Source organism: Rhinopithecus roxellana, chromosome 5 (assembly GCF_007565055.1).
Source record: "Rhinopithecus roxellana isolate Shanxi Qingling chromosome 5, ASM756505v1, whole genome shotgun sequence".
Classification (NCBI taxonomy): Eukaryota; Metazoa; Chordata; class Mammalia; order Primates; family Cercopithecidae; genus Rhinopithecus; species Rhinopithecus roxellana.
Genome location: NC_044553.1, coordinates 134973821 through 134996398, shown reverse-complemented (window position 1 = coordinate 134996398; position 22578 = coordinate 134973821). Strand labels below are relative to the sequence as shown.

The following is a 22578-nucleotide window of genomic DNA, read 5'->3' as shown; positions in this document are numbered from 1 at the left end:
CACCTCAGCCTCCCAAGTAGCTGGGACTATAGGCATGTGCCACCATGCCCAGCTAATTTTTGATTTTTTTTTTTTTTTAGATGAAGTCTCACTCTGTCACCCAGGCTTCAGCAGGATCTCGTCTCACTGCAACCTCTGCCTCAAGGCCAGGCTGGTCTTGAACTCCTGACCTCAGGTGATCCACCTGCCTCAGCCTCCCAAACTGCTGGGATTACAGGTGTGAGACACTGTGCCCGGCCTAATTTTTGAATTTTTTGTAGTGAGAGGGTCTCACTATGTTGCCCAAGCTGGTATTGAGCTCCTGGCTTCCCATCTTAGCCTCCCAAAGCACTGGGATTACAGGCATGAGCCACTGTGCCAGGCCTCCATTTTCAACTCAACCTCCTCCAGTTGGGTTTCCATACTCACCCACTCCGCTAAAACAGCACTTCCTCTTTTTTTTTTAATTTTAAGTTCAGGGGTACATGTGCAGGTTTGTTATATAGGTAAACTTGTGTCACAGGGTTTGTTGCACAGATTATTTCATCACCCAAGTATTAAGCCTAGTACTCATTGTTTTTCCCGTTCCTCTCCCTCCTCCCTCCCTCCACCCTCAGTTAGTCCCCAGTGTCTGTTCCCCTCTCTGTGTTCGTGTGTTCTCATCATTTAGCTCCCACTTATAATTGAGAACAGGTGGTATTTGGTTTTCTGTTCTTACATTAGTTTGCTAAGGATAATGGCCTCCAGCTCCATCCCTGTTCCTGCCAAGAACATGATTTCACTGTTTTTTTTTTTTTTTTTTGTAACTGCATTGTATTCCATGGTGTATATGCACCACATTTTTTTTTTTTAAATCCAGTCTACCACTGATGGGCATTTAGGTTGATTCCATGTCTTTGTTACTGTGAATAGTTAAAATAGTACTTTCAAAGCCACTAACTCTCCATGCTGCCAAGTGGCATGGTCACTATTTTATCCTTGTCTTATTTGACCTCTCAACAGCATTTGATGCAACTGCCGGCCTTCTTCCTGAACTGCTCCCTTCCTTGGCTCCTGCCATCTCACTTTTCTGGTATCCCTCCTATTTGACTGACCACTCCTCAGACTCCTCTTCCTCCTCTGTGAAACCTAAAAATGTTGGAGTGACCCAAAGGTCAGTTCGATGGCCACCTACTCAACTCTCTGTCTACACTCCCTGCCTAGATGACCTCATCTTGCCTCATGGTTTTAAATACATCTATATACCTATGACCCACAAATGTGTATCTTCAGCCCTGATCTCTTCACCAAGCTCTAAACTCATACAGCGAACCATCTACCTGACTTCTCTATGTAGGTGTCAAATGGCCACTGCAAACATCACGTAGCCAAAATGGAAAACGGGGCTCCTATCTCCTGTCCCTCCTGTCTCTGTTACTCCCTGAGTTGTCTCCATCCATGTAAACAACACCGTCATCCAACCAATAGCTGAAGCAAAATGACCATGAGTCTATCTCTCTCTCTTTCCCCCATTCTTCACATCAGCAAGTCCTTTTGGCTTTACCCCCAAAATATATTCTTAATTCATTCACTCTTCTCTATCCCCACCTCCTCCCTGAGCTCAAGCTCTTTTCCTGTCTTGCTTAGACTCCTGTGACAACTTCCTTTTTTCTACTCATTTGCCTGGGGATGACTATTTAGGTTGTTACTATTTTTTTTTCTCTTTTATGACGATGCTGTAATAACCTCCTCACACATTTCTCTGTGTATGTGTGACAGCTTCTCTGAGACAATTCCCCTTGATGGGAGGGAATTTCTGCATCAGAGAATAGACACATTTTCAAATTTACCCAGGATTGTCAAGTTGTTCTCAAAAGTGCCCGGCAGCTTAGAAGTATTCTTATTTTGCTCGGTTGTCCGCAGCCTTTGACATTCACTGGCTTTCAACTTTCACAGCTTTAATAGATGACAAGGAGAACCTTTCATTTCTCTAATTAGTAAAGAGATTTGGGCACTCGACTTTCAAGGCATTTGCCTTGACCATTGCTCTATTGAGGCTATTTACCATTGTCTAATTGAGCTAAGGATCTTTTATCAACATTCTGAATACTAATTTTTGTACTCTACAAATGCTGCAAATGTCTACCCCCTGTCTGTTGCTTGTCTTTTGTTTTTGTTTTTGAGACGGAGTCTCCTTCTGTTGCCCAGGCTGGAGTACAGTGGCACGATCTCGACTCACTGCAACCTCCACCTGTTGGGTTCAGGCAATTCTCCTACCTCGCCTCCCGAGTAGCTGGGACTACAGGCACACACCACCACATTTGGCTAATTTTGTGTTTTTAGTAGAGATAGGGTTTCACCATGTTGGCCGGGATGGTCTTGATATCTTGACCTTGTGATCCACCCACCTTGGCCTCCCAAAGTGCTGGGATTACAGGCATGAGCCACTACGTCCGGCCTGTTGCTTGTCTTTTAAGGTTGTTCATGGTTATGTGTCTTTTTATGATATGCATGTTTCAAATGTATTGTTGTCAAATATGGGAATTTTTAAAACTTTTAGATTCAGGTGTACATGTGCTGGTTTGTTATATAGGTAAATTGCATGTCTCAGGGGTTTGGTGTACTGATCATTTCATCACCCAGGTAATAAGCATAGTACCCAAAAGATACTTTTCAATTGCTTTTGGACCGTTTACGCTTACTGGGCCTTACTTAACAGTCATTAGCCTTCCTGAGATCAGCCAGTTGTTAGTTGTTTCTATGTTCTTCTAATCGTTGTAAAGTTTTGCTTCCCATGTTCAGGTGTTTGCTGCTGCTGCTTCTTCCCCTCCCCCTTCCTGTCCCCCTCCCCCTCCCTGTCTCCCTCACTCTCCCTCTCCCTCTCCCTCTCCCACTTCCTCTCCCTCTCCCTCTCCCTCTTCCTCTCCCTCTCCTTCTCCAACTCCCTCTCCCTCTCCTTCTTTTGAGACAGGGTGTCTGTTGCCAAGGCTGGAGTGGAGTGGCATGATTATAGCTCACTGCAGCCTCGACTTTCTAGGTTCAAAGGATCCTCCCACCTCAGCCTTCCAGGTAGCTGGGACTACAGGTGTGCACCACCATACCTGGCTAATTTTTTGATATTTTAAAGAGACAGGGGTCTCCCTATGTTGCCCAGGCTGGTCTTGAACTCCTGGGCTCAAGCAATCCTTCTGCCTCAGGCTCCCAAAGTTCTGGGATTACAGGCATAAGCCACTGCACCGAGCCAATTCTGAATATATTTTGGGCATGGTTTACATCACTTTTATAATCACAACATTTAAAAATAATGTTAAAAAGGGAGATTCAGCTCTGCCAAGTAATCCTCCCTATCCCTCCCCTTTGCTGTCCCTTCCTCCAGGGAGACTCACCCAGCATTTGGCCCAGTTGCTCCCCTCCTATATCAGAGAATTGGTTGTGACTGAGATCCAGCTTCTTAATTCGGTAATTGGTCTACAGAAACAAACAGGGGAAAGAGAAAGATTTTTTGTCTTCTGATTGCAAATATCTTACTTAGGGCAGTGTGATGGCAGGGCTCTCATGTACCAAAACTTAGGTGAAGACGTTATCTTAGGCATTTTTTTTGGACTGTACTGGGAGAACTTAGTGCCATATAAACAGCTCTACCATTTGCTGCGGCTTTTGCTGGGGTTGGCAGGGTCTAAACACTCCCCAGTCCCTAACATGTGAAAGTAGCCTCAGGTCACTGTGCCCATAGCAGCCCCAGGTTGCCCAGATCTCCCAGGGACATCACCCACGTGGCTTGGCTGCACTCCCTGCCTCTTACCGACAGGGCTTGGCAGAGCGGTGCTGCGGATTCTTCCTTGAAGTCATTTCCTGTAGTGAGGGTGGTGTGTCAGCGATGCACTGCTAGTTCACCATGGCCTCTCCCACCCCCTGCCCCTCCCAGTCCATTTCCCTTTAGAACAATCAGACAGAGAAACTTTGGGAGGCGGAGGTGGGAGGATCCCTTGAGCCCAGGAGTTTGAGACCAGCCTGGGCAACATAGTGAGTCCTTGTCTCTACAAAGAATTTTTTAAAAAATTAGCCAGGCATGGTGGCATGAACCTGTGGTCCCAGATACTTTGGAGGCAGAGGTGGGAGGATCACTTGAACCTAGGAGGTCGAGGCTGCAGTGAGCTATGTCGGTGCCACTGCACTCCAGCCTGGGTGACAGACCAAGATCCTGTCTGGAAAAAAAAAAAAAAAAAAAAAAAGAAAAGGAGCCTGGGCATGGTGGCTCATGCCTCTAATCCCAGAACGTTTACAGGCCAAGGTGGGTGGATCACCTGAGGTCAGGAGTTCGAGACCAGTCTGGCCAACATGGAAAACCCTGTCTCTACTAAGAATACAAAAAATTAGGCAAGATGGTGCATGCCTGTGGTCTCAGCTACTCAGGAGACTGAGGCATGAGAAATGCTTGAACCTGGGAGGTGGAAATTGCAGTGAGCTGAGATCACACCACTGCACTCTAGCCTGGGTGACAGAGCAAGACTTCATCTCAAAAATAAAATAAAATAATAAAATCAAGTAAGAAAGGAAAGGAAAGGAAGAGAAGGGAAGGGAGGGGAGGGGAGGGGAGGGGAGAGGAGGGAAGGGGACTTAAAGCAAGTATTATGTGGACAAAAGAGAACAAGGCAACTGTTTACTGTCTCCTTTAACATTGCCTTTTCTCTCTGCCATGAAATTCCAGGAGTTGGTAGCATACCCTGTGCATTCATTAGCAACATCAACCCCCAGTCTAGTGCCTAGAGTCTGTAACATCCTAAAAATGCTCATCTAAGTTCAAGCAGCAGGACTGGGACACTTGTGAGTGAGACACTTGCCATGGGTGCAAAATTTAAGGGGTACCTAAAAATTCAGTGATCAAGAAGAAGAATATCCTAATACACTAAAAAAATCAAAATTAGTCCAAAATCATCTATATATAACAAGTGTTTTTTTATTTTAATTTTTAAATTTTTATTTATTTATTTTTTATAGAGTCTCGCTCTGTCACCCAGGCTGAAGTGCAGTGGCATGATCTTGGCTCACTGCAACCTCCATCTCCTGGGTTCAAGCAATTCTCCTGCCTCAGCCTCCTGAGTAGCTGGGATTACAGGTGTGTGACACCACGCCCGGCTAATTTTTGTATTTTTAGTAGAGACATGGTTTCATCATGTTGGTCAGGCTGGTCTCAAACTCCTGACCTCGTGCCTGTCCACCTCAGCCTCCTAAAGTGCTGGGCTTCATGCCCGGTGTGTTTATAATTTTAAATAGAGACAGAATCCGACACTGCACACACGTGACTAGACCTTATTCACCTCAGTCCATTCTATACCTGTTGGATGCTGTTTTTATTTAATGTCTTGATATTTTGCTCATCATGATATTTTGGCACTCCTTACGTTTGTGACCAACGCAAGTGGCTCACTCACTCTACCCGAGTTGTGGCCCTGCTAAGCAATGTAAGACACTGGTGATTTCTGGGAAGTACACGACATAGAGCCTTATTCCCAAATTTCCTCCTTTGAACCCTCAATAAGCTTTGTATCTTTACCATCTACATAGTGCTTGGCACATAACAGGTCCTTAATAAAGTGAGTGAACGAATGAATGAATGAATGCATTCACTGGAACACAAATACTTGTTTGGCTGTGTCTGTTAACGGTCCAATAAAGTGAGATAATAAGCTAGTCAATGCATAAAACTAGGTGATTAGTTATTCAAATTCTTGTGTTTAAATCAGTGGTTACAGATAGTACAGAGCTGGTTGTAAAAGAATTATTTGTGAAATTTGAAAAAACACAGATTCCAAGATTTCTCCTGCTAAAGATTCTGATTTCACCAGACTGGGATAGGACTGGGCAATTTGTATTTTTATAAAGAGCTTTCTGTACTATGTTAACACATTATGTTAGGGGTCTTAGCCAATGCAACCAGAAAAATAATTAGGAGATATAAATATTGGAAAAGAAAAAAATATCATTATTTGCAGATATAGTCACCTATCTAAATAATTCTGTAAAATTAACTAACAAAATGTTAGAACTCATAAGATAATTTAATAAAGTGACTGGATATGGAATCAATGTATAAAAATTAATAGCTTTCAGACACACCAGTAATGACCAATTAGAAAATGTGATAGAAAAAAACATTCTGTTCACATAAGATAAAATAATAGAAGACCTAGAAATAAACCCTAATATAAATAATGTAAGGCTTATAATAGAAGAAACTAAAACTTTACTCAAGAATATAAAAAGACCTGGGGCTGGCCACGGTGGCTCACACCTGTAATCCCAGTTACTTGGGAGGCTGAGGCAGGAGAATCACTTGAAACCAGGAAGCAGAGATTGTGGTGAGCCAAGATCGCACCATTGCACTCCAGCCTGGGAAACAAGAGTGAAACTCCTTCTCAAAAAAAAAAAAAAAAAAAGAAAGAAAAAGAAAAAAAAAATGTATATATATAAAGACCTGAAGGAGTAGAGATAAACCATGTTCATAAATGAGGAGACTCAATATTGCGAATATGTCAGTTCTTTCATAAATTAATCTAGAATATTAAATGGAACCCCAACCAAAACCCCAACAGGTGTTTTTTTCTTCTTTTTATTTTTTTCTTAAATAGAACTTGACAAAATGATTCTCAAATTCACCTGGAGGAGAAACTGTGCAAGAATAGCCAAGATTACTATTACTTACAATACTAATAGCCAATATTGCAGAACTATTTTGAAAAAAAGATTCAAGATGATTACTTTGAAAAAAGGTATGCTCACTCACATACAAAACATATTTATTGGCTGGGCACAGTGGCTCATGCCTGTAATCCCAGCACTTTGGGAGGCCGAGGCAGGTGGATCACTTGAGGTCAGGACTTTGAGACCAGCCTGGCCAACATGACAAAACTCTGTCTCTACTAAAAATACAAAAATTAGCTGGGCATGGCAGCAGCCACATGTAATCCCAGCTACCCGGAATGCTGAGACAGGAAAATCACTTGAACCCAGGAGGCAGAGGTTGTAACGAGCTGAGATGGCACCACTGCGCTCCAGCCTGGGTGACAGAGGGAGACTCCATCTCAAAAACAAAAACAAACAAAAAATATTTATTATAAGATTTTATAACATATATTAAACAGTACATCATCTTTTTTTGTATTAGTCACAACATCTTATGTTATAATGTGTGGTAATTATAATTTTAATATTCTAAACAAATATTAAGACAATGCAGTGTTGACATGGAAATACATAAATAGATTAATGAAATGAAATAGAGAATCTAGAAGGAAACCTATATTTATAATGGGAGTTTAATACATGATAAAGATGATATTTTAAATTAATCATAAAAGGATGAATTATGACATTGAGATGCTGGAGTACCTGGCTATCAGTTTTGGAAATAAAACATCTGATTTCTACCTCATGCCATGCACAAACAAGTATTAGATATATTAGAGAGCTAAGAGTAGAAACAACAACAAAAACAAAAATTGAAGAAAATAAAGGAAAATATTGTTACCTAATTTTGTTTTGTTTTTCTTTTTCACAGATAGGTCTTACTATGTTGCCCAGGGGAGCCAGTCCTGGGCTCAAGCAATTCTCCCACCTCAGCCTCCTGAGTAAATGGGACTATCAGTGCATGCCACCACTGCTGGTTCAGGAAAATATTTTTTTAAACTTTGGGAAAGAGTTTTAAAGCAAGACTACAAAAATTAAATCCATAAAGGAAAAAGACTATAAAACTTGACATCAATAAAAGACATAAACTTTGCTACAAGAAAGTACCATAAACAGGCTGGGCACGGTGTCTCATGCCTGTAATTCCAGCATTTTGGGAGGCTGAGGCGGGCAGATCATGAGGTCAAGCGATCGAGACCATCCTGTCCAACATGGTGAAACCCTGTCTCTATTAAAACTACAATAATTAGCCGGGCATGGTGGCATGCTAGTCCCAGCCACTCAGGAGGCTGAGGCAGGAGAATTGCTTGAACCCAGGAGGCGGGGGTTGCAGTGAGTCGAGATCGAGCCACTGCACTCCAGCCTGGTGACAGAGCAAGACTGTCTCAAAAAAAAAAAAAAAAAAAGGAAAAAAAAAGAAAGTACCATAAATATAGCCTTATCTAACATTCTAACATTCAAGTATGATTACCTATAGTTTATGAAGAATGGCTAAAACTTAGTCATACTATAAACCCCATGCAACAACTGACATTTCACAGAAGAGAAAATAGAAGTGGAAGTGAGCATCTCAAAAGGTGTTCTATTTCAATAGTAATAGAATGTGTAACAGTAACAAAGAAAATAATAGCGAGGAACACATCGAATACTTATGTACTAGGTATAGTTCTGGGAGTTTTAGATTTTAATTCACTTAATCCTCACAATAACCATCTGAGGTAATATAATTATCTTTAGTTTATGAATGAGAAAATGAGGCACAAAATGGTTAAAAAACTTGCCCAGTGTCAAAGCTGGGATTTGAACCCAAGCACTGTGACTTCTACACCCACACACTTAACCATTTTGATTCACAAATAGCTTGCTATTTCCCTTCTGGGGATGGTATAGGCAACAGTTCATTGGTAGAATTATAACCTGGCAGTCTTTTTAAAGGGAAATTTGGAAATCAATTGTTAAGTTCACAAAAATGGATACATCTTTATATTCAGTAATTGTGCTCCTGGGTGTCTATCTAGAAATACAAGAACATGTGCCTAAAAGATGCATGAACAAGAAAGTCCTTTAAAACATTACTTGAAGGCAAAATTAGAAATGACTTTAATCTCTTTTCTCCCAGATAGGGGAGTGTTAAATAAACTGTACTATGTCCATAATTCAGAATACTAGCCAGCAGTTCAAGAGAATTAGATAAATCTATTTGTTTTGCCATAGAAAGAAATCCAGGATATATTTAGTGGAAAACAAGAGAAATTGGAGAATAATAACTGACCTGTAATAACATTTATGTTAAAAATACACAAACTAAGTCTGGGCAAGGTGGCTTTTGCCTGTAATCCCACCACTTTGGGAGGCTGAGGTGGGAGGATTGCTCGAGCCCAGGAGTTTAAGACTAGCCTGGACAACATAGCAAGACTCCATCTTTATAAAGAAAAATACACAAACTTTATTTCTGTATTTTTTCCCTAGACACTCTTCATATCTTCTCTGTATCTTAAGGGTTTTTCAGAGATATACTCCAGTGTAGATTCCTTTTTATATATCTTTCTTAGGAGTTACTTGAATTCGTGTATCTGCAAATTTATCAATTTAGGGAATATGTTAGCTGTTATTTGTTCAATATTGCTGCTCATTCATTTCTTCTCCATCTGGAAACTACTCATTCTTTTAATTCTTTTATCTTTTATATTCTCTATGTCTTTGTCTTTCTATGCTGCAAAGGTAAAATGTTTTCCACTAATTCTACTCACTCGTAACTAATGTGCCATTGAATTTATTTGTTGAGCCTTTAATATCAGTGATTATAAATTTTTCATTGTAAGAAACTCTTGGTGTGGAGAGGAGGAGAGGTATTTTTTTTTTTTTTTTTTTTTTTGAGGCGGAGTCTCGCTCTGTCGCCCGGACTGGAGTGCAGTGGCCAGATCTCAGCTCACTGCAAGCTCCGCCTCCCGAGTTTACGCCATTCTCCTGCCTCAGCCTCCCCAGTAGCTGGGACTACAGGCGCCCGCCACCTTCGCCCAGCTAGTTTTTGTATTTTTAGTAGAGACGGGGTTTCACCGTGTTAGCCAGGATGGTCTCGATCTCCTGACCTCGTGATCCGCCCGTCTCGGCCTCCCAAAGTGCTGGGATTACAGGCTTGAGCCACCGCGCCCGGCCGAGGTATTTTTTTTTAAGTGATTTGTTCTTTTATGATTTTATTTTATGTTCTTAATCATATTAAACATAGTTTATGATTGGGTGCAAGATATCTCGGTTTGCTTGTGGTTCCAGTTAATTAATAGTGCCCTATTCAGTTTGGGTGGTAAAGTATATGATAAATTATTGTTTATATATCATCTGTAATGTCAGATATGGATGATAAATGGCGGGGGCTAGAGGAGTGTGACTGGGAGGGTTTAACAGGCATAGATGCAGTATTCTGGTCTCCAAGACTAGAAGAACATGGTCTGGTTCAAAGAGACATTGAATTATCTGTTTTTCCCCTCTTCCCTTCCTCTGATTCCCAGCGCCTTCTCCCTTCCTTTCCACGTGCTCACCTGAAAGCTCAAGGTTCCAGATGGAAGAACTATTTCTCTCGAAGAAATCTGAGATGATTCTGGCCCCCTCCAAACCAAGGTGATTGTTGGAAATATTCTAAAAGGCAAGAAAATACTTTGGTATGTAAAAAAGCTCACCAAAGGGCCCTTATGAACAAATGATGTCTTTTGTGGTTTACTTGAGTCCTGTGCTGAGGGCGTCGGGTTGGGATGGGGAAGGATTTAGGAGGAATAGGGTGGTGCCAAGGACGAAGAGAAGGGCAATAGGAAACCAGGCTCTAGAGCCGGCTTTTCCAGGGCCTCCCTGTGGGACCCGTGGGCTAGGCTGGTCTCAGTGTTTTGAAGTTGGTTTCAAGGACTCCCTATTTTCCCAATATAGCCTTGGTGCTTCAGATAAGCACGCTATTTTGTTTCTTTGTGTTAAAACCCAGAACAGCTTCATGTGGAGAGCTTGGCAGTGAAACAGTGAAAATTGAGTTCAGAGTGCAGAATTATTGTAAATTTCACTCATTGATTCGGGAAGTATGAATTGTCCTTTTAAGCTAGTGGGAAGGACTTTATGTAAAGTGGCCATTATGGTCTTAATTGGTTGTCTCCCCCTTTTCTTTGCATTTCTTTTTAAGATGGTAAAATAAGCATAACATGATTTACCATCTTTGCCATTTTTCAGTGTCCAGTGCTGTGGTATTAAGCATATTCCCGTTGAGTAACCATCACCACCAGCCATCTCTAGGCACATTGTCTTTCATGAAATTATTTCATGTCTTTACTTTCTTTAAGAAAGTTCACTTTAAGGCACCTGTGCAGAGCTACATTTATCAATTTTTTTTTTTTGAAACAGAGTCTCACTCTGTCACCTAGGCTGGAGTGCAGTGGCGTCATCTCAGCTAACTGCAACCTCTGCCTCTGGGGTTCAAGCAATTCTCCTGCCTCAGCCTCCGAGTAGCTGGGATTACAGGTGCACACCACCATGCACAGCTAACTTTTTATATTTTTAGTAGAGGCGGGGGTTCCACCATGTTGGCCAGGCTGGTCTCGAACTCCTGACCTCAGGTGATCTGCCCGCCTTGCCTTCCCAAAGTGTTGGCATTACAGGCGTGAGCCACCATGCCTGGCCACATTTATCATTTTTAAGGGCTTCTAAGTTCCAGACAGAAATGGGTTCTTTTTTCTTTCTTTCTTTCTTTTTTTTTTTTTTGAAATGGAGTCTCACTCTTGTTGCCCAGGCTGGAGTGCAGTGGCACAATCTCGGCTCACTGCAACCTCCACCTGCTGGATTCAAGCCATTCTCCTGATTCAGCCTCCTGAGTAGCTGGGATTACAGGTGCCCACCTACCACGCCTGGCTAATTTTTGTACTTTTAGTAGAGACGGGGTTTCACTATATTGGCCAGGCTGGGCTCGAACTCCTGACCTCAGGTGATCCACCCGCCTCGGCCTCCCAAAGTGCTGGGATTGCAGGTGTGAGCCACCATGCCCGGCCATAAATTGTTTCTTAGGATTTTCTACAGCCATAGGAAACACAGCCTGTCACGTGTGACCCTCCTCCAAGAAGTCACGTGGGAAGGGCAGGGGCCGGCAGGGCCTCCGGCTTGTCTCCAGTGAGTTGTGAATCCCCAGGGATGATGGTAGGAGCCAGCACAGCGGGGCACAGTACCATCTCCTGGAGGTAGTAGTTCTCTTGTAGCATCTCCACCAGGCTCAAGACGCCCTCCTCCATGATGCAATTGTCTTCCAGCTCCAGTTTGGTAACAGCCGTGTTGGACTTCAGCCAGCACAAGGGGAGGGAGAGAGAGACAGAAGCGGTTGGTGACCCAGTCAGTTCTCTGCTCGCCCTGGGCCAGCCATGTGAGTGGGCATGGAGATGCAGGCTAGGAATTCTGAAGGCCTGGCAAGGGTGAGGAGACCAGAACAGCGGCCGAACCAACCCATAGAGTTTTGCTAGGACAATACGCTGATTCTGGGAGAATTTAGAAAAGGATCCTGAAAGCAATTAAAACCCTGACAAGTCGGAGGCACAAGGATGAGCTAAACAGATTTGAACTATTGAGCCCTAAGGAGAAAGAACTGTGACCTACTCCAAGATTCAGGAAAACTTGATACATTGAATAAGGATATTTAAACATAAAGATTCTTGCAAGGAGGTCCTTTAAAGCATTGATTTTGTTTTCTTCAGAGGCCTTTCTTCTAATTTAGGCTTAAGTCTTATCTGGTACACTCTTTTAAATTCGTATTTATTTATTTGTTAATTGTTATTTTTTGAGATGGGGTCTATGTTGCCCAGGCTGATCTCAAACCCATGGGCTCAAGTGAGCCTCCTGCCTTAGCCTCCCAAGTAGCTGGAATTACAGGCGTGAGCCACCACACCTGGCTCTGGTACACTTTTTAATAGGAGGTGACCTGAAGTCCGTTTGGAAGGAATTGGACATATAAGTCTGGTGAATATCTAGATCCAAACTAGTCGCATTTCTTTTATTTTTTGAAACGGAGTAATTTCTCTGTCGCCCAGGATGGAGTGCAGTGGCACGATCTCGGCTCACTGCAACCTCTGCTTCCCGGGTTCAAGCAATCCTCCCTGCCTCAGCTTCCTGAGTAGCTGGGATTACAGGTGCCCACCACCACACTTGGCTAATTTTTGTATTTTTTTAGTAGAGACGAGGTTTCACCATGTTCGCCAGGCTCGTCTTGAACTCCTGACCTCAAGTGATCCACCCACCTTGGCCTCCCAAAGAGGTGGGATTACAGGCATGAGCCACCGCGCCTGGCCACTAGTCTGCATTTCTGTGAGGGGCTGGGCAAAATTCAATTGCCTTGAGTTGTGCTCAAAGGCGAGGGAGATGGCTCAGGGGGCCTCCCAGTCTAGGTTATATTTAGCAGTGTCTAGAAACATCAGTTGAATCACCACTGCCAGATTCATACTGGCGACCAGCACATTCTAGGGGGAAGCAGGAGGCCCAGTCCTCAAATCCATCCACGTTTATTCCACACAGGCCAGTGTCTATTTGTCACTCTCTGTGTTCACTGCTGGTGAAACAAGGATTAACAGAGAACATTCCCATTCTCACCCCACCTGCTGCCCCCACATACAAGGGCACGGTAATGGGCCGTCAAGGGATACACGCAAGGATGAAATACTATCCCTGCTATTAGGCTGCTCCTAATCTAAGCCAGGGAAACACAAATACGTGAAACGTTAATCAGTACAAAGAGCAAATAGAAGTTCAGTCCACCAGAATGTCACTATGATTACTTGTCAAATGAATGATACACAGAATGGGGGAAGAAGAAACTCCTCCCAAACAGAAACTGCCGTTACTAAGAAACAAGTGGTCCAAGTCCCGAGAGGATGTCATTATTGTCCATGTTTTTCCCCCAAAGCTCCTGAGGTAATGGTGCATTCCTAACGCTTCATTAATCAGCCTTTCCACCCTTGACAAATCTCAAGACGGCTTTGTTCTTTCTCCGCCCTTTCTTCCCATCCCCGGAAAACAGTGCAATCTCACATTTCCTGTCACTTCTTAAAGTGCATATGCTAAATGCAAATGCTGTTATATTTTTCAGAAAGAATGAGTGTGTTGGGGAAAGTGAAGAAAAATAAGACCATGTATTCTAGGAATACACCGTTCGATGCCAACTGGGGGCTAGGCACTCAAAATGAACAGCAGCACACAAGCTTATCCCTCTTATCGTACAAGGAACTTACATTCTAACAATGATTACAGTAGCCCACCCCTATCCTTGGGGGAAAACATCAAGACTGCTGGTAAATGCCTGAAACCGAAGATAGTACCAAACCCTAAATATACTATGTTTTTTTCCTATACGTACTTACCCATGATAAAGTTTAATTCACAAATTAGGCACAATAAGATGTTAACAATAACTAATAATAAAATAGAACAATTATTAAAATATACTATCATACAAGTAATATTGCCAGGGCACCATGGCTCATGCCTGTAATCCCAGCACTTTGGGAGGCCAAGTGGGGAGGATCACATGAGGCCAAAAGTGCAAGACCAGCCTGGCCAACATAGTGAAACCCTGTCTCTACTAAAAATACAAAAAATTAGCCAGGCGTGGTGGCGCACACCTGTAATCCCACCTACTCGGGAGGCTGAGGCAAGAGAATCACTTGAACCTGGGAGGTAGAAGTTGCAGTGAGCTCAGATCATGACCCTGCACTCCAGACTGGGAGACAGAGCAAGACTGTCTCTCAAAAAAAAAAAAATAAAAGTGATGTGGATGTGGCATCTCTCTCTCTTGTTCTCTCTCAAAATACCTTATTGTAATGTAAGAACAACTGAAACTGTAGACAGTGAAACTGTGGATAAGGGTGGACTACTGTACCTTCTAGCAACCAACAATGACAGTGTATTTCCAGGCTTTTTGGAGCTCACCATACATTTCATAACTGAATAGATATGGACGCACAGAATTGCCTTCCTCATTCATCACTCTCTCAGATGTCTGCATCATTGAACTTGGCCTACTCAGTCTTCCTGCAGCTTGTCTTTGGCTGTCTCTACCATTCTGTAGCTTCTCCTGTCTCTCAGTCACTCATTCTCTATTGAATTTACTGACTCTTTTTCTTCTTTCAGATCCTTTATAAATAATATTTTTAAAGAATTCTTTCTCAGTCCTGAAACTGTCCCTATAAACTTTATAAAATTGATCAGGGAACAAGGGAGGGAAGAAACGGAAATCAGCCCAGCTTGCAGCACACACAGCATTGGTCATGAGGTCAGCTGCTCTCTGACCCCTTCCTCAGAGTTGTTTGCTGCCTGTTGCCCTAGAATCACATAGACTCTGTCACAGGATCATAGTTCCTTTTCACTGCTCTACAGATAACATCGCAAGCATTGTGAAATGTTAAGTTTTCCATCTGAGATGCTGGTGAAACTATACTGACATCAGCTGGTCTGAAGGACCCCAAGAGAAGCTGACTCACCAAAGCATGCAGCTGCTACCTCCTGATGATTTCATCCCCCTTGTCCCGACCAATCAATGACCCTAATTTTTCAGTCCCTTGTCCTCCAAGATCCCCTTAAAAACTGTTGGCCAGGCCAGGTCCGGTGGCTCATGCCTGTAATCCCAGCAGTTTAGGATGCTGAGGTGGGTGGATTGCCTGAACCCAGGAGTTTGAGATTAGCCTGGGCAACACAGCAAGCCTCCTTCTCTACTAAAAATACAAAAATTAGCTGGGTGCAGTAGTGAACACCTGTGGTCCTAGATAATCAAGAGGCGGACGCAGGAGGATCACTTAAGCTCAGGAGGTCAAAGCTGCAGTGAGCCATGACAATGCCACTGCATTCCAGACTGGGCAATAGAGAAAACCTGTCTCAAACAAACAACTCTAGACCAGAACTCCTTAGGGAAATGGATGGAAGTGTTCCTTTCATTTCTTTGCTTGGCCACCCTGTGATCATTAAACTCTTTCTTTGTTGCAAACTCTGCTGTTTCAGTGCATTGGTCCTTATTGCAAAGTGAGCATATGAACCTGGTGGTACTGTAAGTACTCTTTATTTTTCTCTGTTAATTCTTTCCATGGATAATTTAACTATTATCAATTTTAAATGTCACCCCTAAAGACACATCTACCTCTCTACCTTACTGAGCTGTTGTATAATGGAATTTTCTGTTTACTTTTCTAAGTGACTCAACAGTGTTGTGCTGACATGCAGTTGTTAGGTTTTCTGTTTTTCTGTGATGGGAGTCAGTTTTGTGTGTAAGTCAGTTATAATTATATGAAGTCATGATGAACTCAAGGTCAAGTCCTTGTTTGGTCATACCAAGCTGAGAGATAACACTGTTTCTGTGGGAAAACTTGATCTATTCTACAGCACAGTCTTTATGAATTATAATGTTGCACAAGGCAGACGTTGAATGGAATGGGTCAGTAGTAAACCCATTTATAGCAAAGGTGAGCTTTGGAATGGAGACCCAGGCTGGCATTTTGTTGGTGCTCTTACATTGATCATTGGGCCTGGTCACTTTTCTGGCCCCAGAGGCTGGTGCCTTTGCTTCCTGAACAGTAAAGAGTATATAGACTTCTATTTTTTTCTCCCCAAAGTCTCTGCAAGGAGCATAGACTTCTAAGGCCCAGGTTGCTAGCAGCCTCCTACCAGGAGCTAAATAAACCATCTGGCAGCCAAGCAGAGCCCAGGGCAGTGTGGGCATAAAGGTCACTATTTAGGCTCCATAGGAAGGGCCCTCTGAATCTTGGGCCTACCACTCTGCCAACCATCCACCTCCACGAGGTTTCATGAGCCCCCGTTAGCATGCTCACCACCAGGGCTATAGCAATAGCCTTGGTACCCCTGGGGCCCAGGCCGTGGTGGTTGAGGTTCACGTAGGACTCCTCCATGTTCCGAATGAAGTAGGAGACAGGCACTACACCCACCAGTTTGCAGGCCTCCAGGTACAGCTCCTTTTGTCCAGTGGTGAAAAATTTCTCATTATCTGCAGAGAAAGATGGGCTGAAATAGGATTTCTCTTCCACCTTTGCCTTCTCTCCCCTCTAGCCCCAGGTCACATTCACTCATGTCTAGACTGTCCTCTGCCAGAGGATCTCTCCCTGTGGATATGTGCTAAGAAGCCAGCTCCTGTCTGGGACATCAGTCCATGGTGGGAGAGGGAGACTCTAACTCCAGAAAATCCCAGATGAATGTTTTCCTTTGGGTAGGAGATGAGGCCCATGGTTTTAGGCCAGAAGCTTTCCTAGAAGTGAGCAGTGTGCTTCACCCCACCTGCCCAGGTTGGCCACATCCAGTGACTGGTCAAGGACATAGAAGGCCCAAGCCCTCTTGCCCACCTTTGGACAATTCTGAAAGGCCAAAAGCAGATGACTTTTGATGGTTGATGGAGTCTCCATTTCACTTTTAATTTCACCACCACTATCACAAGGTTTTGAGTCATGAAAAAAGCTTCACCAAAGACTAATAGAGGCACTGACATTTAAAAAGCCCAACTAGGACAGGGTGGACCTCTCAAAATGGCAAACCAGTGAATATGGAAAGACCTCCACATCAGCGAGAAACAAGCATGCTTGCATGTGAATGGTCTTTCTTCTTTCGAAAGCTTGCATGTCATTTTCCTTATAAAAAGGACTGTCGTCCTTGCTTTATCGACGACAAACCTAGCCTCAAGTAACACACAGTTGGTCAGTGCTAAAACCAGCTAACAGAAGTAGGGACTGCACCTTTCCATTCTAACCCCTGGAGGCCTTTATTCCTTAGGCTTTAGGCCAGCCTGGCCCATCGTCACTGGGCATCAGGCCTCCCTGGATTCTGGGTGCCCCACAGCTGTGTCCTTATTAGGCAAGTCCAGCCTATGGCAGGGCTTCCTGGAGCCAGCTGGCCTCTACGTCTGCATCTGTTTTTCCTTCAGATCCCAGGACCTTTGGCCAACACCCTCCCCGCCCAAACAATCTAAGGCTGACAATGGGAACTTTGTTGGTAAAAGGACAAGTGCTTTACAGGGAAGCTGATTTTGCAAGCACAACTACAAAGTAGACTTATCTTTGGGATGCTTGTACAGCAGCACTTCTCAACCTCATCACTGCAGGTATTTTGGGTTGGATAATTCTGTTTTGAGGGCTGTCCTGTACATAGTAGGGTGTTTAGTAGGGTCCCTGGCATGGAACCACAAGATGCCAGTAGCAACCCCCCACCCCCTAGTTTGCCCAATGTCCCCTGGTGCAAAATTGCTTCCAGGTGGGAACCACTGTTGTGGAGAAAAACAGCTCATGGCATGTGAGCAAACCAGGCTCGTCTCCCCCTCTTCTCTAGACTCACAGCCAGCACTGCTCCCAGCTGGCCCATTTCCCATGCCCTCCCTGCTCATTCCCAGTGTCTCAGCAACCACAGCAGGGGCACCAGGAGCCAGGGCTGCTGAGCCCCGAGTTTCCCTTCAGGACAGTTTTTGGTGCCAAATTCAGCCATTAGAGGTTCCTGTTGGCCAAAGCAGGGAAGGTAACCCCCAGTTTTGTCCTTGGGACTAATTCTGCTGGGTTTGATGCTGACCCTTTCTAGCTGTGTTCCCTATTGTTATGTTTTATGGGCAGCTAGAGACAGTGTTAGCACTTGCTGCGGTCAGGGGAAGAGGTAGGGGGAATGAGATAGAAACAGGACCCTTTGGCCAAACATCCAGTGTTGTCCTTTGCTACCTCCTCCAACCAGGTGAATGAAGTTGGGTGTTGGAAGCAACGTTAGCAACAGACTTGAAGTGGACAAGAAGCTAGAAAAAGAGCAACAAGCTGCCTGGGGGACAGTGGGGAGGAGGTCTGCGTGGAAGGGTGAAGATGTATGTTGTATGTTGACCATGGTGGAGAGGTTTATAAACTGACTCGATGCAGATGAACTTCACAGTTTAATTTGGCAGAATTGGCCTTCCTCCATCTCTGCTGCCTGTGAATCACTGCCCACCAGCCAGCTGCAAGGCCACAGGAAAGGAAGGGTGACTGGACTAGCCTTGGCCTGGGAAGTTTGAGGCTGGCCCTGTCAGATGGAACCAGTGTCCCCTTGCTTCACAAGTGTTCTCTTTTGATTTTCCCTTCTTGGGGAAACTGGGGGAAGAGAGAGGCTGGAGGTGTTGCTTGCATTAACAGAGTCTTTGTTTCAACTCAGCCAGTCCCGATACCCAGGCATGCTTAGATTTATCAAGAAAAGTAGGGGAAACCAGAGCTCTAAGGTGAGTGTGGGAAACTCACTGGGATGCAAGATAGGCCATAGAAACACTCCAGGGGCCTGGAATATGGAATACAGAAGGCAGGACCATCAGAGTGAGTCAAACATGGGATCAGCCAATATGCTGGGCAAACTCCCATTGTCCCTGGGCAATGCCTGTGATCTCTTTTAAGGCCCAGTTCTTCTGTTAAAAATGGGCAATGATGTCTACCTTCTAGGACTATTGCAAAGATTGCATAGGATGCCCCATGTGGAAATATTTAGATCAGAAAACCCTGTTTGTGTATTGATTTAGCTTTTAACAAGCTGACGTGAGGGTACTGCTCCTGAGGCAGGTGACAAGCGTGGGAAGCTGAAGCTGCTGTCCCTGGCCAGCCTGGAGGAGGACTCCAGGCAAAATCAAGCACAGGCCTTTCTGCCACATTTTCTCCACAGGCCATCCACGGGGCAGACTCTGGAAAGGAGTGAGATGACAGCTCCTGGAAACCAGATTTCTCCAGCTTCTGAGGAGAAGCTGCCCTGACCGCCCCCAAATGCCCATGCTTACCTTCAATCTCCAGGTCTGTTTCCGAATTCTCCTGGGCTGGTTTCACTTTTTCTACAGTTGGCGGGGGTTCGGCCTCACAGTAGAGCGTTTTATCGCTGCTCTGTGGTACTAGCTCAGTTTCAGTCTCATCTGGAAGAAAAGAACTCATCTCCTTGATGCCAGGAATAAAACCTGCTGGCCTCTCCAGTAAAGCTTGCCGCTACCACCCCTCTGTCTCTGCTCCCTTCCTCTGAGTCCCAGGTCCTCAAGGTGCCAAGCCCTGCTAAGGCAAGTCCACTCTACAAACCTGCCTTCCCCAATAGCGCTGCCTCCAACTGCTGGGTCCATGGGGGCTTGTGAAACCGACTCCCTTCTGCTCCCTGGAGACTGGCTTCTCCTGCCCCCTTCCCTGTCTGAGGCCTGCCTTGGAGATCAGCTCCTTGCTCACACTTTCCCCTTCTTATGTGTTTGGGTGGGTTTTGAGGTGTGCTGGTACTCTTTCAGGTGAAAGGTTGGGTCCCGATACACAGGCTTCCTTATTGTCAGGCACAAATGGTGCCAGGGAGTATAAGGGGCAGGGCAGGGCAGGGCAGGTGGCAACTTAGGTCGAATAGAAAGTAAAATGGACCAGGAGCAGTTCCAGAGAGCAAGAGAAGGAAGGGTGACTGGGCTAGCCTTGGCCTGGGAAGTTTGAGGCTGGCCCTGTCAGATGGAACCAGTGTCATTCTCCCCTTGCTTCACAAGTGTTCTCTTTTGATGCTTCCCTTCTTGGGGAAACTGGGAGGAGAGAGAGGGTGAAGGTGCTGTTTGCATTAACAGAGTCTTTGTTTCAGCTCAGCCAGTCCCGATACCCAGGCATGGGTAAGAATTTGACTTACCTTCTCTTCCTTCCAATCTAACATTGATTTGTGATCAGGAAGAAGGAGGGGCTTGAAAATCTCCCTTGGGTTGAAATGAATTACTATGATTAATTCATAGTGATGAATTAATCGTATTCATTACTGGGAACAGAGCTTCCCTCACACCAGTCCTCTGCGCTTGCTAGATGTGGTTTTACCACCTCTGGGCCATTGACCTGGGATAAGCCATAGGCTTGTGGAACCCACACATAAAATCCAGAGCTCAATCCTTGGGCATCAGCAGGACTCAGTAGTTTCAAGAAGCCACACCATGCCTCTGAATGACCTGTCAGAATTTAGCCAACCTACTCATTGGGTGGGCTGAGCATTTGTGGCAGGGGTCGCCAGTTTTGACCACCCAGATTCTAGGATGGTGGCGTTCCTAATGAGTCCATGTTCTTTCTTAATCCTTGTCCATAGACCCAGGTTCCAACATTTATCTCCCAGCCTGTCTGGGATACACAGTGCAGGTAGCAGTAGCCTGGTAGTTAGAAGACAGACAGCAGCATGGCAGCCAGACTGCTGAGTGCCTTAGAAAAGTGATGAATTTCTAAGTCTTAATTTCCTTGTCAAACAATTTAGCATTCCATACAACCAGTAGGATGCTGGTAAATATTTAACAATTGATTCTCCAGGAAAAAAAAAAAAACAACAACAACACCAAAAACATCCTGATTTATAGTGTTAGCCAATTCATGTGGTGTAAATATTCCCAATGTGGCTGATTTCAGACTATAAATATGGTATCAACCAGCCCACACAATACAAATTAAAGCTGGCTGGAGCCAGTATGATGTAGTTCTAGCATAGCACTGTAGCCAACTCTTCCTGTTTGCCAAGCCCTGAACCCAAGTCAGTATAACACATCATCCCACTTCTAGAGGGTCCCAGGTGAGGAAAGAAGTGGGCTTCAGGGTCCTGCGATCACTAGGTGTTGTACTGATGCAGCGGGGATGGGCCTGAGTGGTGAGAGATGGGATGCCCTTTCACCTTCTGTCTCAGGCTGAAGAGGCTTGTCATTGTCCATGGTGCCAGGACCCTCTTGAGGGCAGCTGCCAACTTCTTGCCACCTCTTGACTGCTTCCCTAAGAAGCACAACTGTCCATTCGCCTCTGTCTCAAACTTTGTGAACTTCTCTCATGAGGGGGCATCCCAGGGGAGCCTGCAGTTATCCTTCCCTCCCAGCAAGCCCTGGGAAGAGTGGGCTTTGATGGGAATTGGATGTGCATGAATTTGACCCCAACTCTGTCTGGGAGAGGTAGCTACCTCTCCAGCTCATCCGGGAGAGTGAGACTGCTCTGTTGCTGGGAGCCCTGTCAAAAGGATGCCCACCACCCTGTGACTTTGTGACTCAGGAGCCACTTTCATTTCATCTTCAACATTCCATGACCTCATGCAGTCATTGTGATTCACGTGGTGGACCTGGCAACAGCAGGCCTCCCGCCCTCTGGGTGGTTCTGGCAGGCACCTGTTCTCATATGTCCACTGGGGCCAAGCCCAGGCTTGGCTGTGAGTGCTCAGGTGCTGTGCGGGGGGCCTCTCAGTGGTGTTGTATTTCCCTCTGAGTCAGGACCCAACCCAAGCCCCTTAATTAGGGGACTGTGAAGAGCCGCCATCATGTTCTTCTCACAAGAGAGCTGTGCTTCAGGTAGGAAGTATTTCAGTGGTGAGTGAAGTTGGTTTTCTTCTGCCCAGCTCTTCTTCCTTTTTTCTTTTTCCCGTGGGAGAGCATCTCAACCTCGGAGCTGAAGATCAAAAGCAAAGCGCAATGAACATATGTCCTATCACTATAGTTTGTTGCAGCCAAAGCATTGTTAAATCCAAACTACGGGGCTGCCTACCTTGAGACCGTTCAACCAGCATTCCCCACACTCGGCCATTCTCACGTGTGTTGGAGTTGAAGTCCAGTTGCAGTTTGGTGTCAGGAGAATCTGGAGGCGCATTTGTTCTTTCTTGATAAGTTTTCAGGACATCAACGGTCAGGTCAGTGACTGGAGGGCTTGAAGATGTGAAAATTCCTTTTTCTTTCCTTTTTTTTTTTTTTTTTTTTGCTACTCAGAATGAGGGATATCTAGAAACTTGTGCAAGGAAAACATGATTAGAACTGTGGATCAAAATAAATATGTATGCCTGAGATGTTACTTATTCCTTCGAGCATTCACGCTGAGAAATACTTATTGAGTCTCTATTATGCACGGGCGCTAAAATAGGCACCACTGTGGGGAAGGGATGCAGACATGATGAAGACAGCACCCTTTTAAGGCATGTGTAATGCATGATAGAAAT

At 44.6% G+C, this 22578-nt stretch overlaps 1 protein-coding gene across 1 annotated transcript in view; it reads right to left on the bottom strand.

The window, feature by feature from the left end:
* Positions 1–21521, bottom strand: part of LRRC74A (leucine rich repeat containing 74A) — a 42340-nt gene extending 20819 nt beyond the window's left edge. The window contains exons 1-7 of the mRNA XM_010382701.2: positions 21403–21521; positions 19415–19512; positions 16470–16642; positions 11838–11945; positions 10182–10278; positions 3761–3810; positions 3345–3426 (exon numbers count right to left, since the gene is read on the bottom strand). Coding sequence (XP_010381003.2) covers positions 3345–3426; positions 3761–3810; positions 10182–10278; positions 11838–11945; positions 16470–16642; positions 19415–19512; positions 21403–21521 — 727 coding nt within the window. The remainder of the gene's footprint in view (positions 1–3344; positions 3427–3760; positions 3811–10181; positions 10279–11837; positions 11946–16469; positions 16643–19414; positions 19513–21402) is intronic.
* Between the last annotated feature and the right edge of the window lie 1057 nt (positions 21522–22578).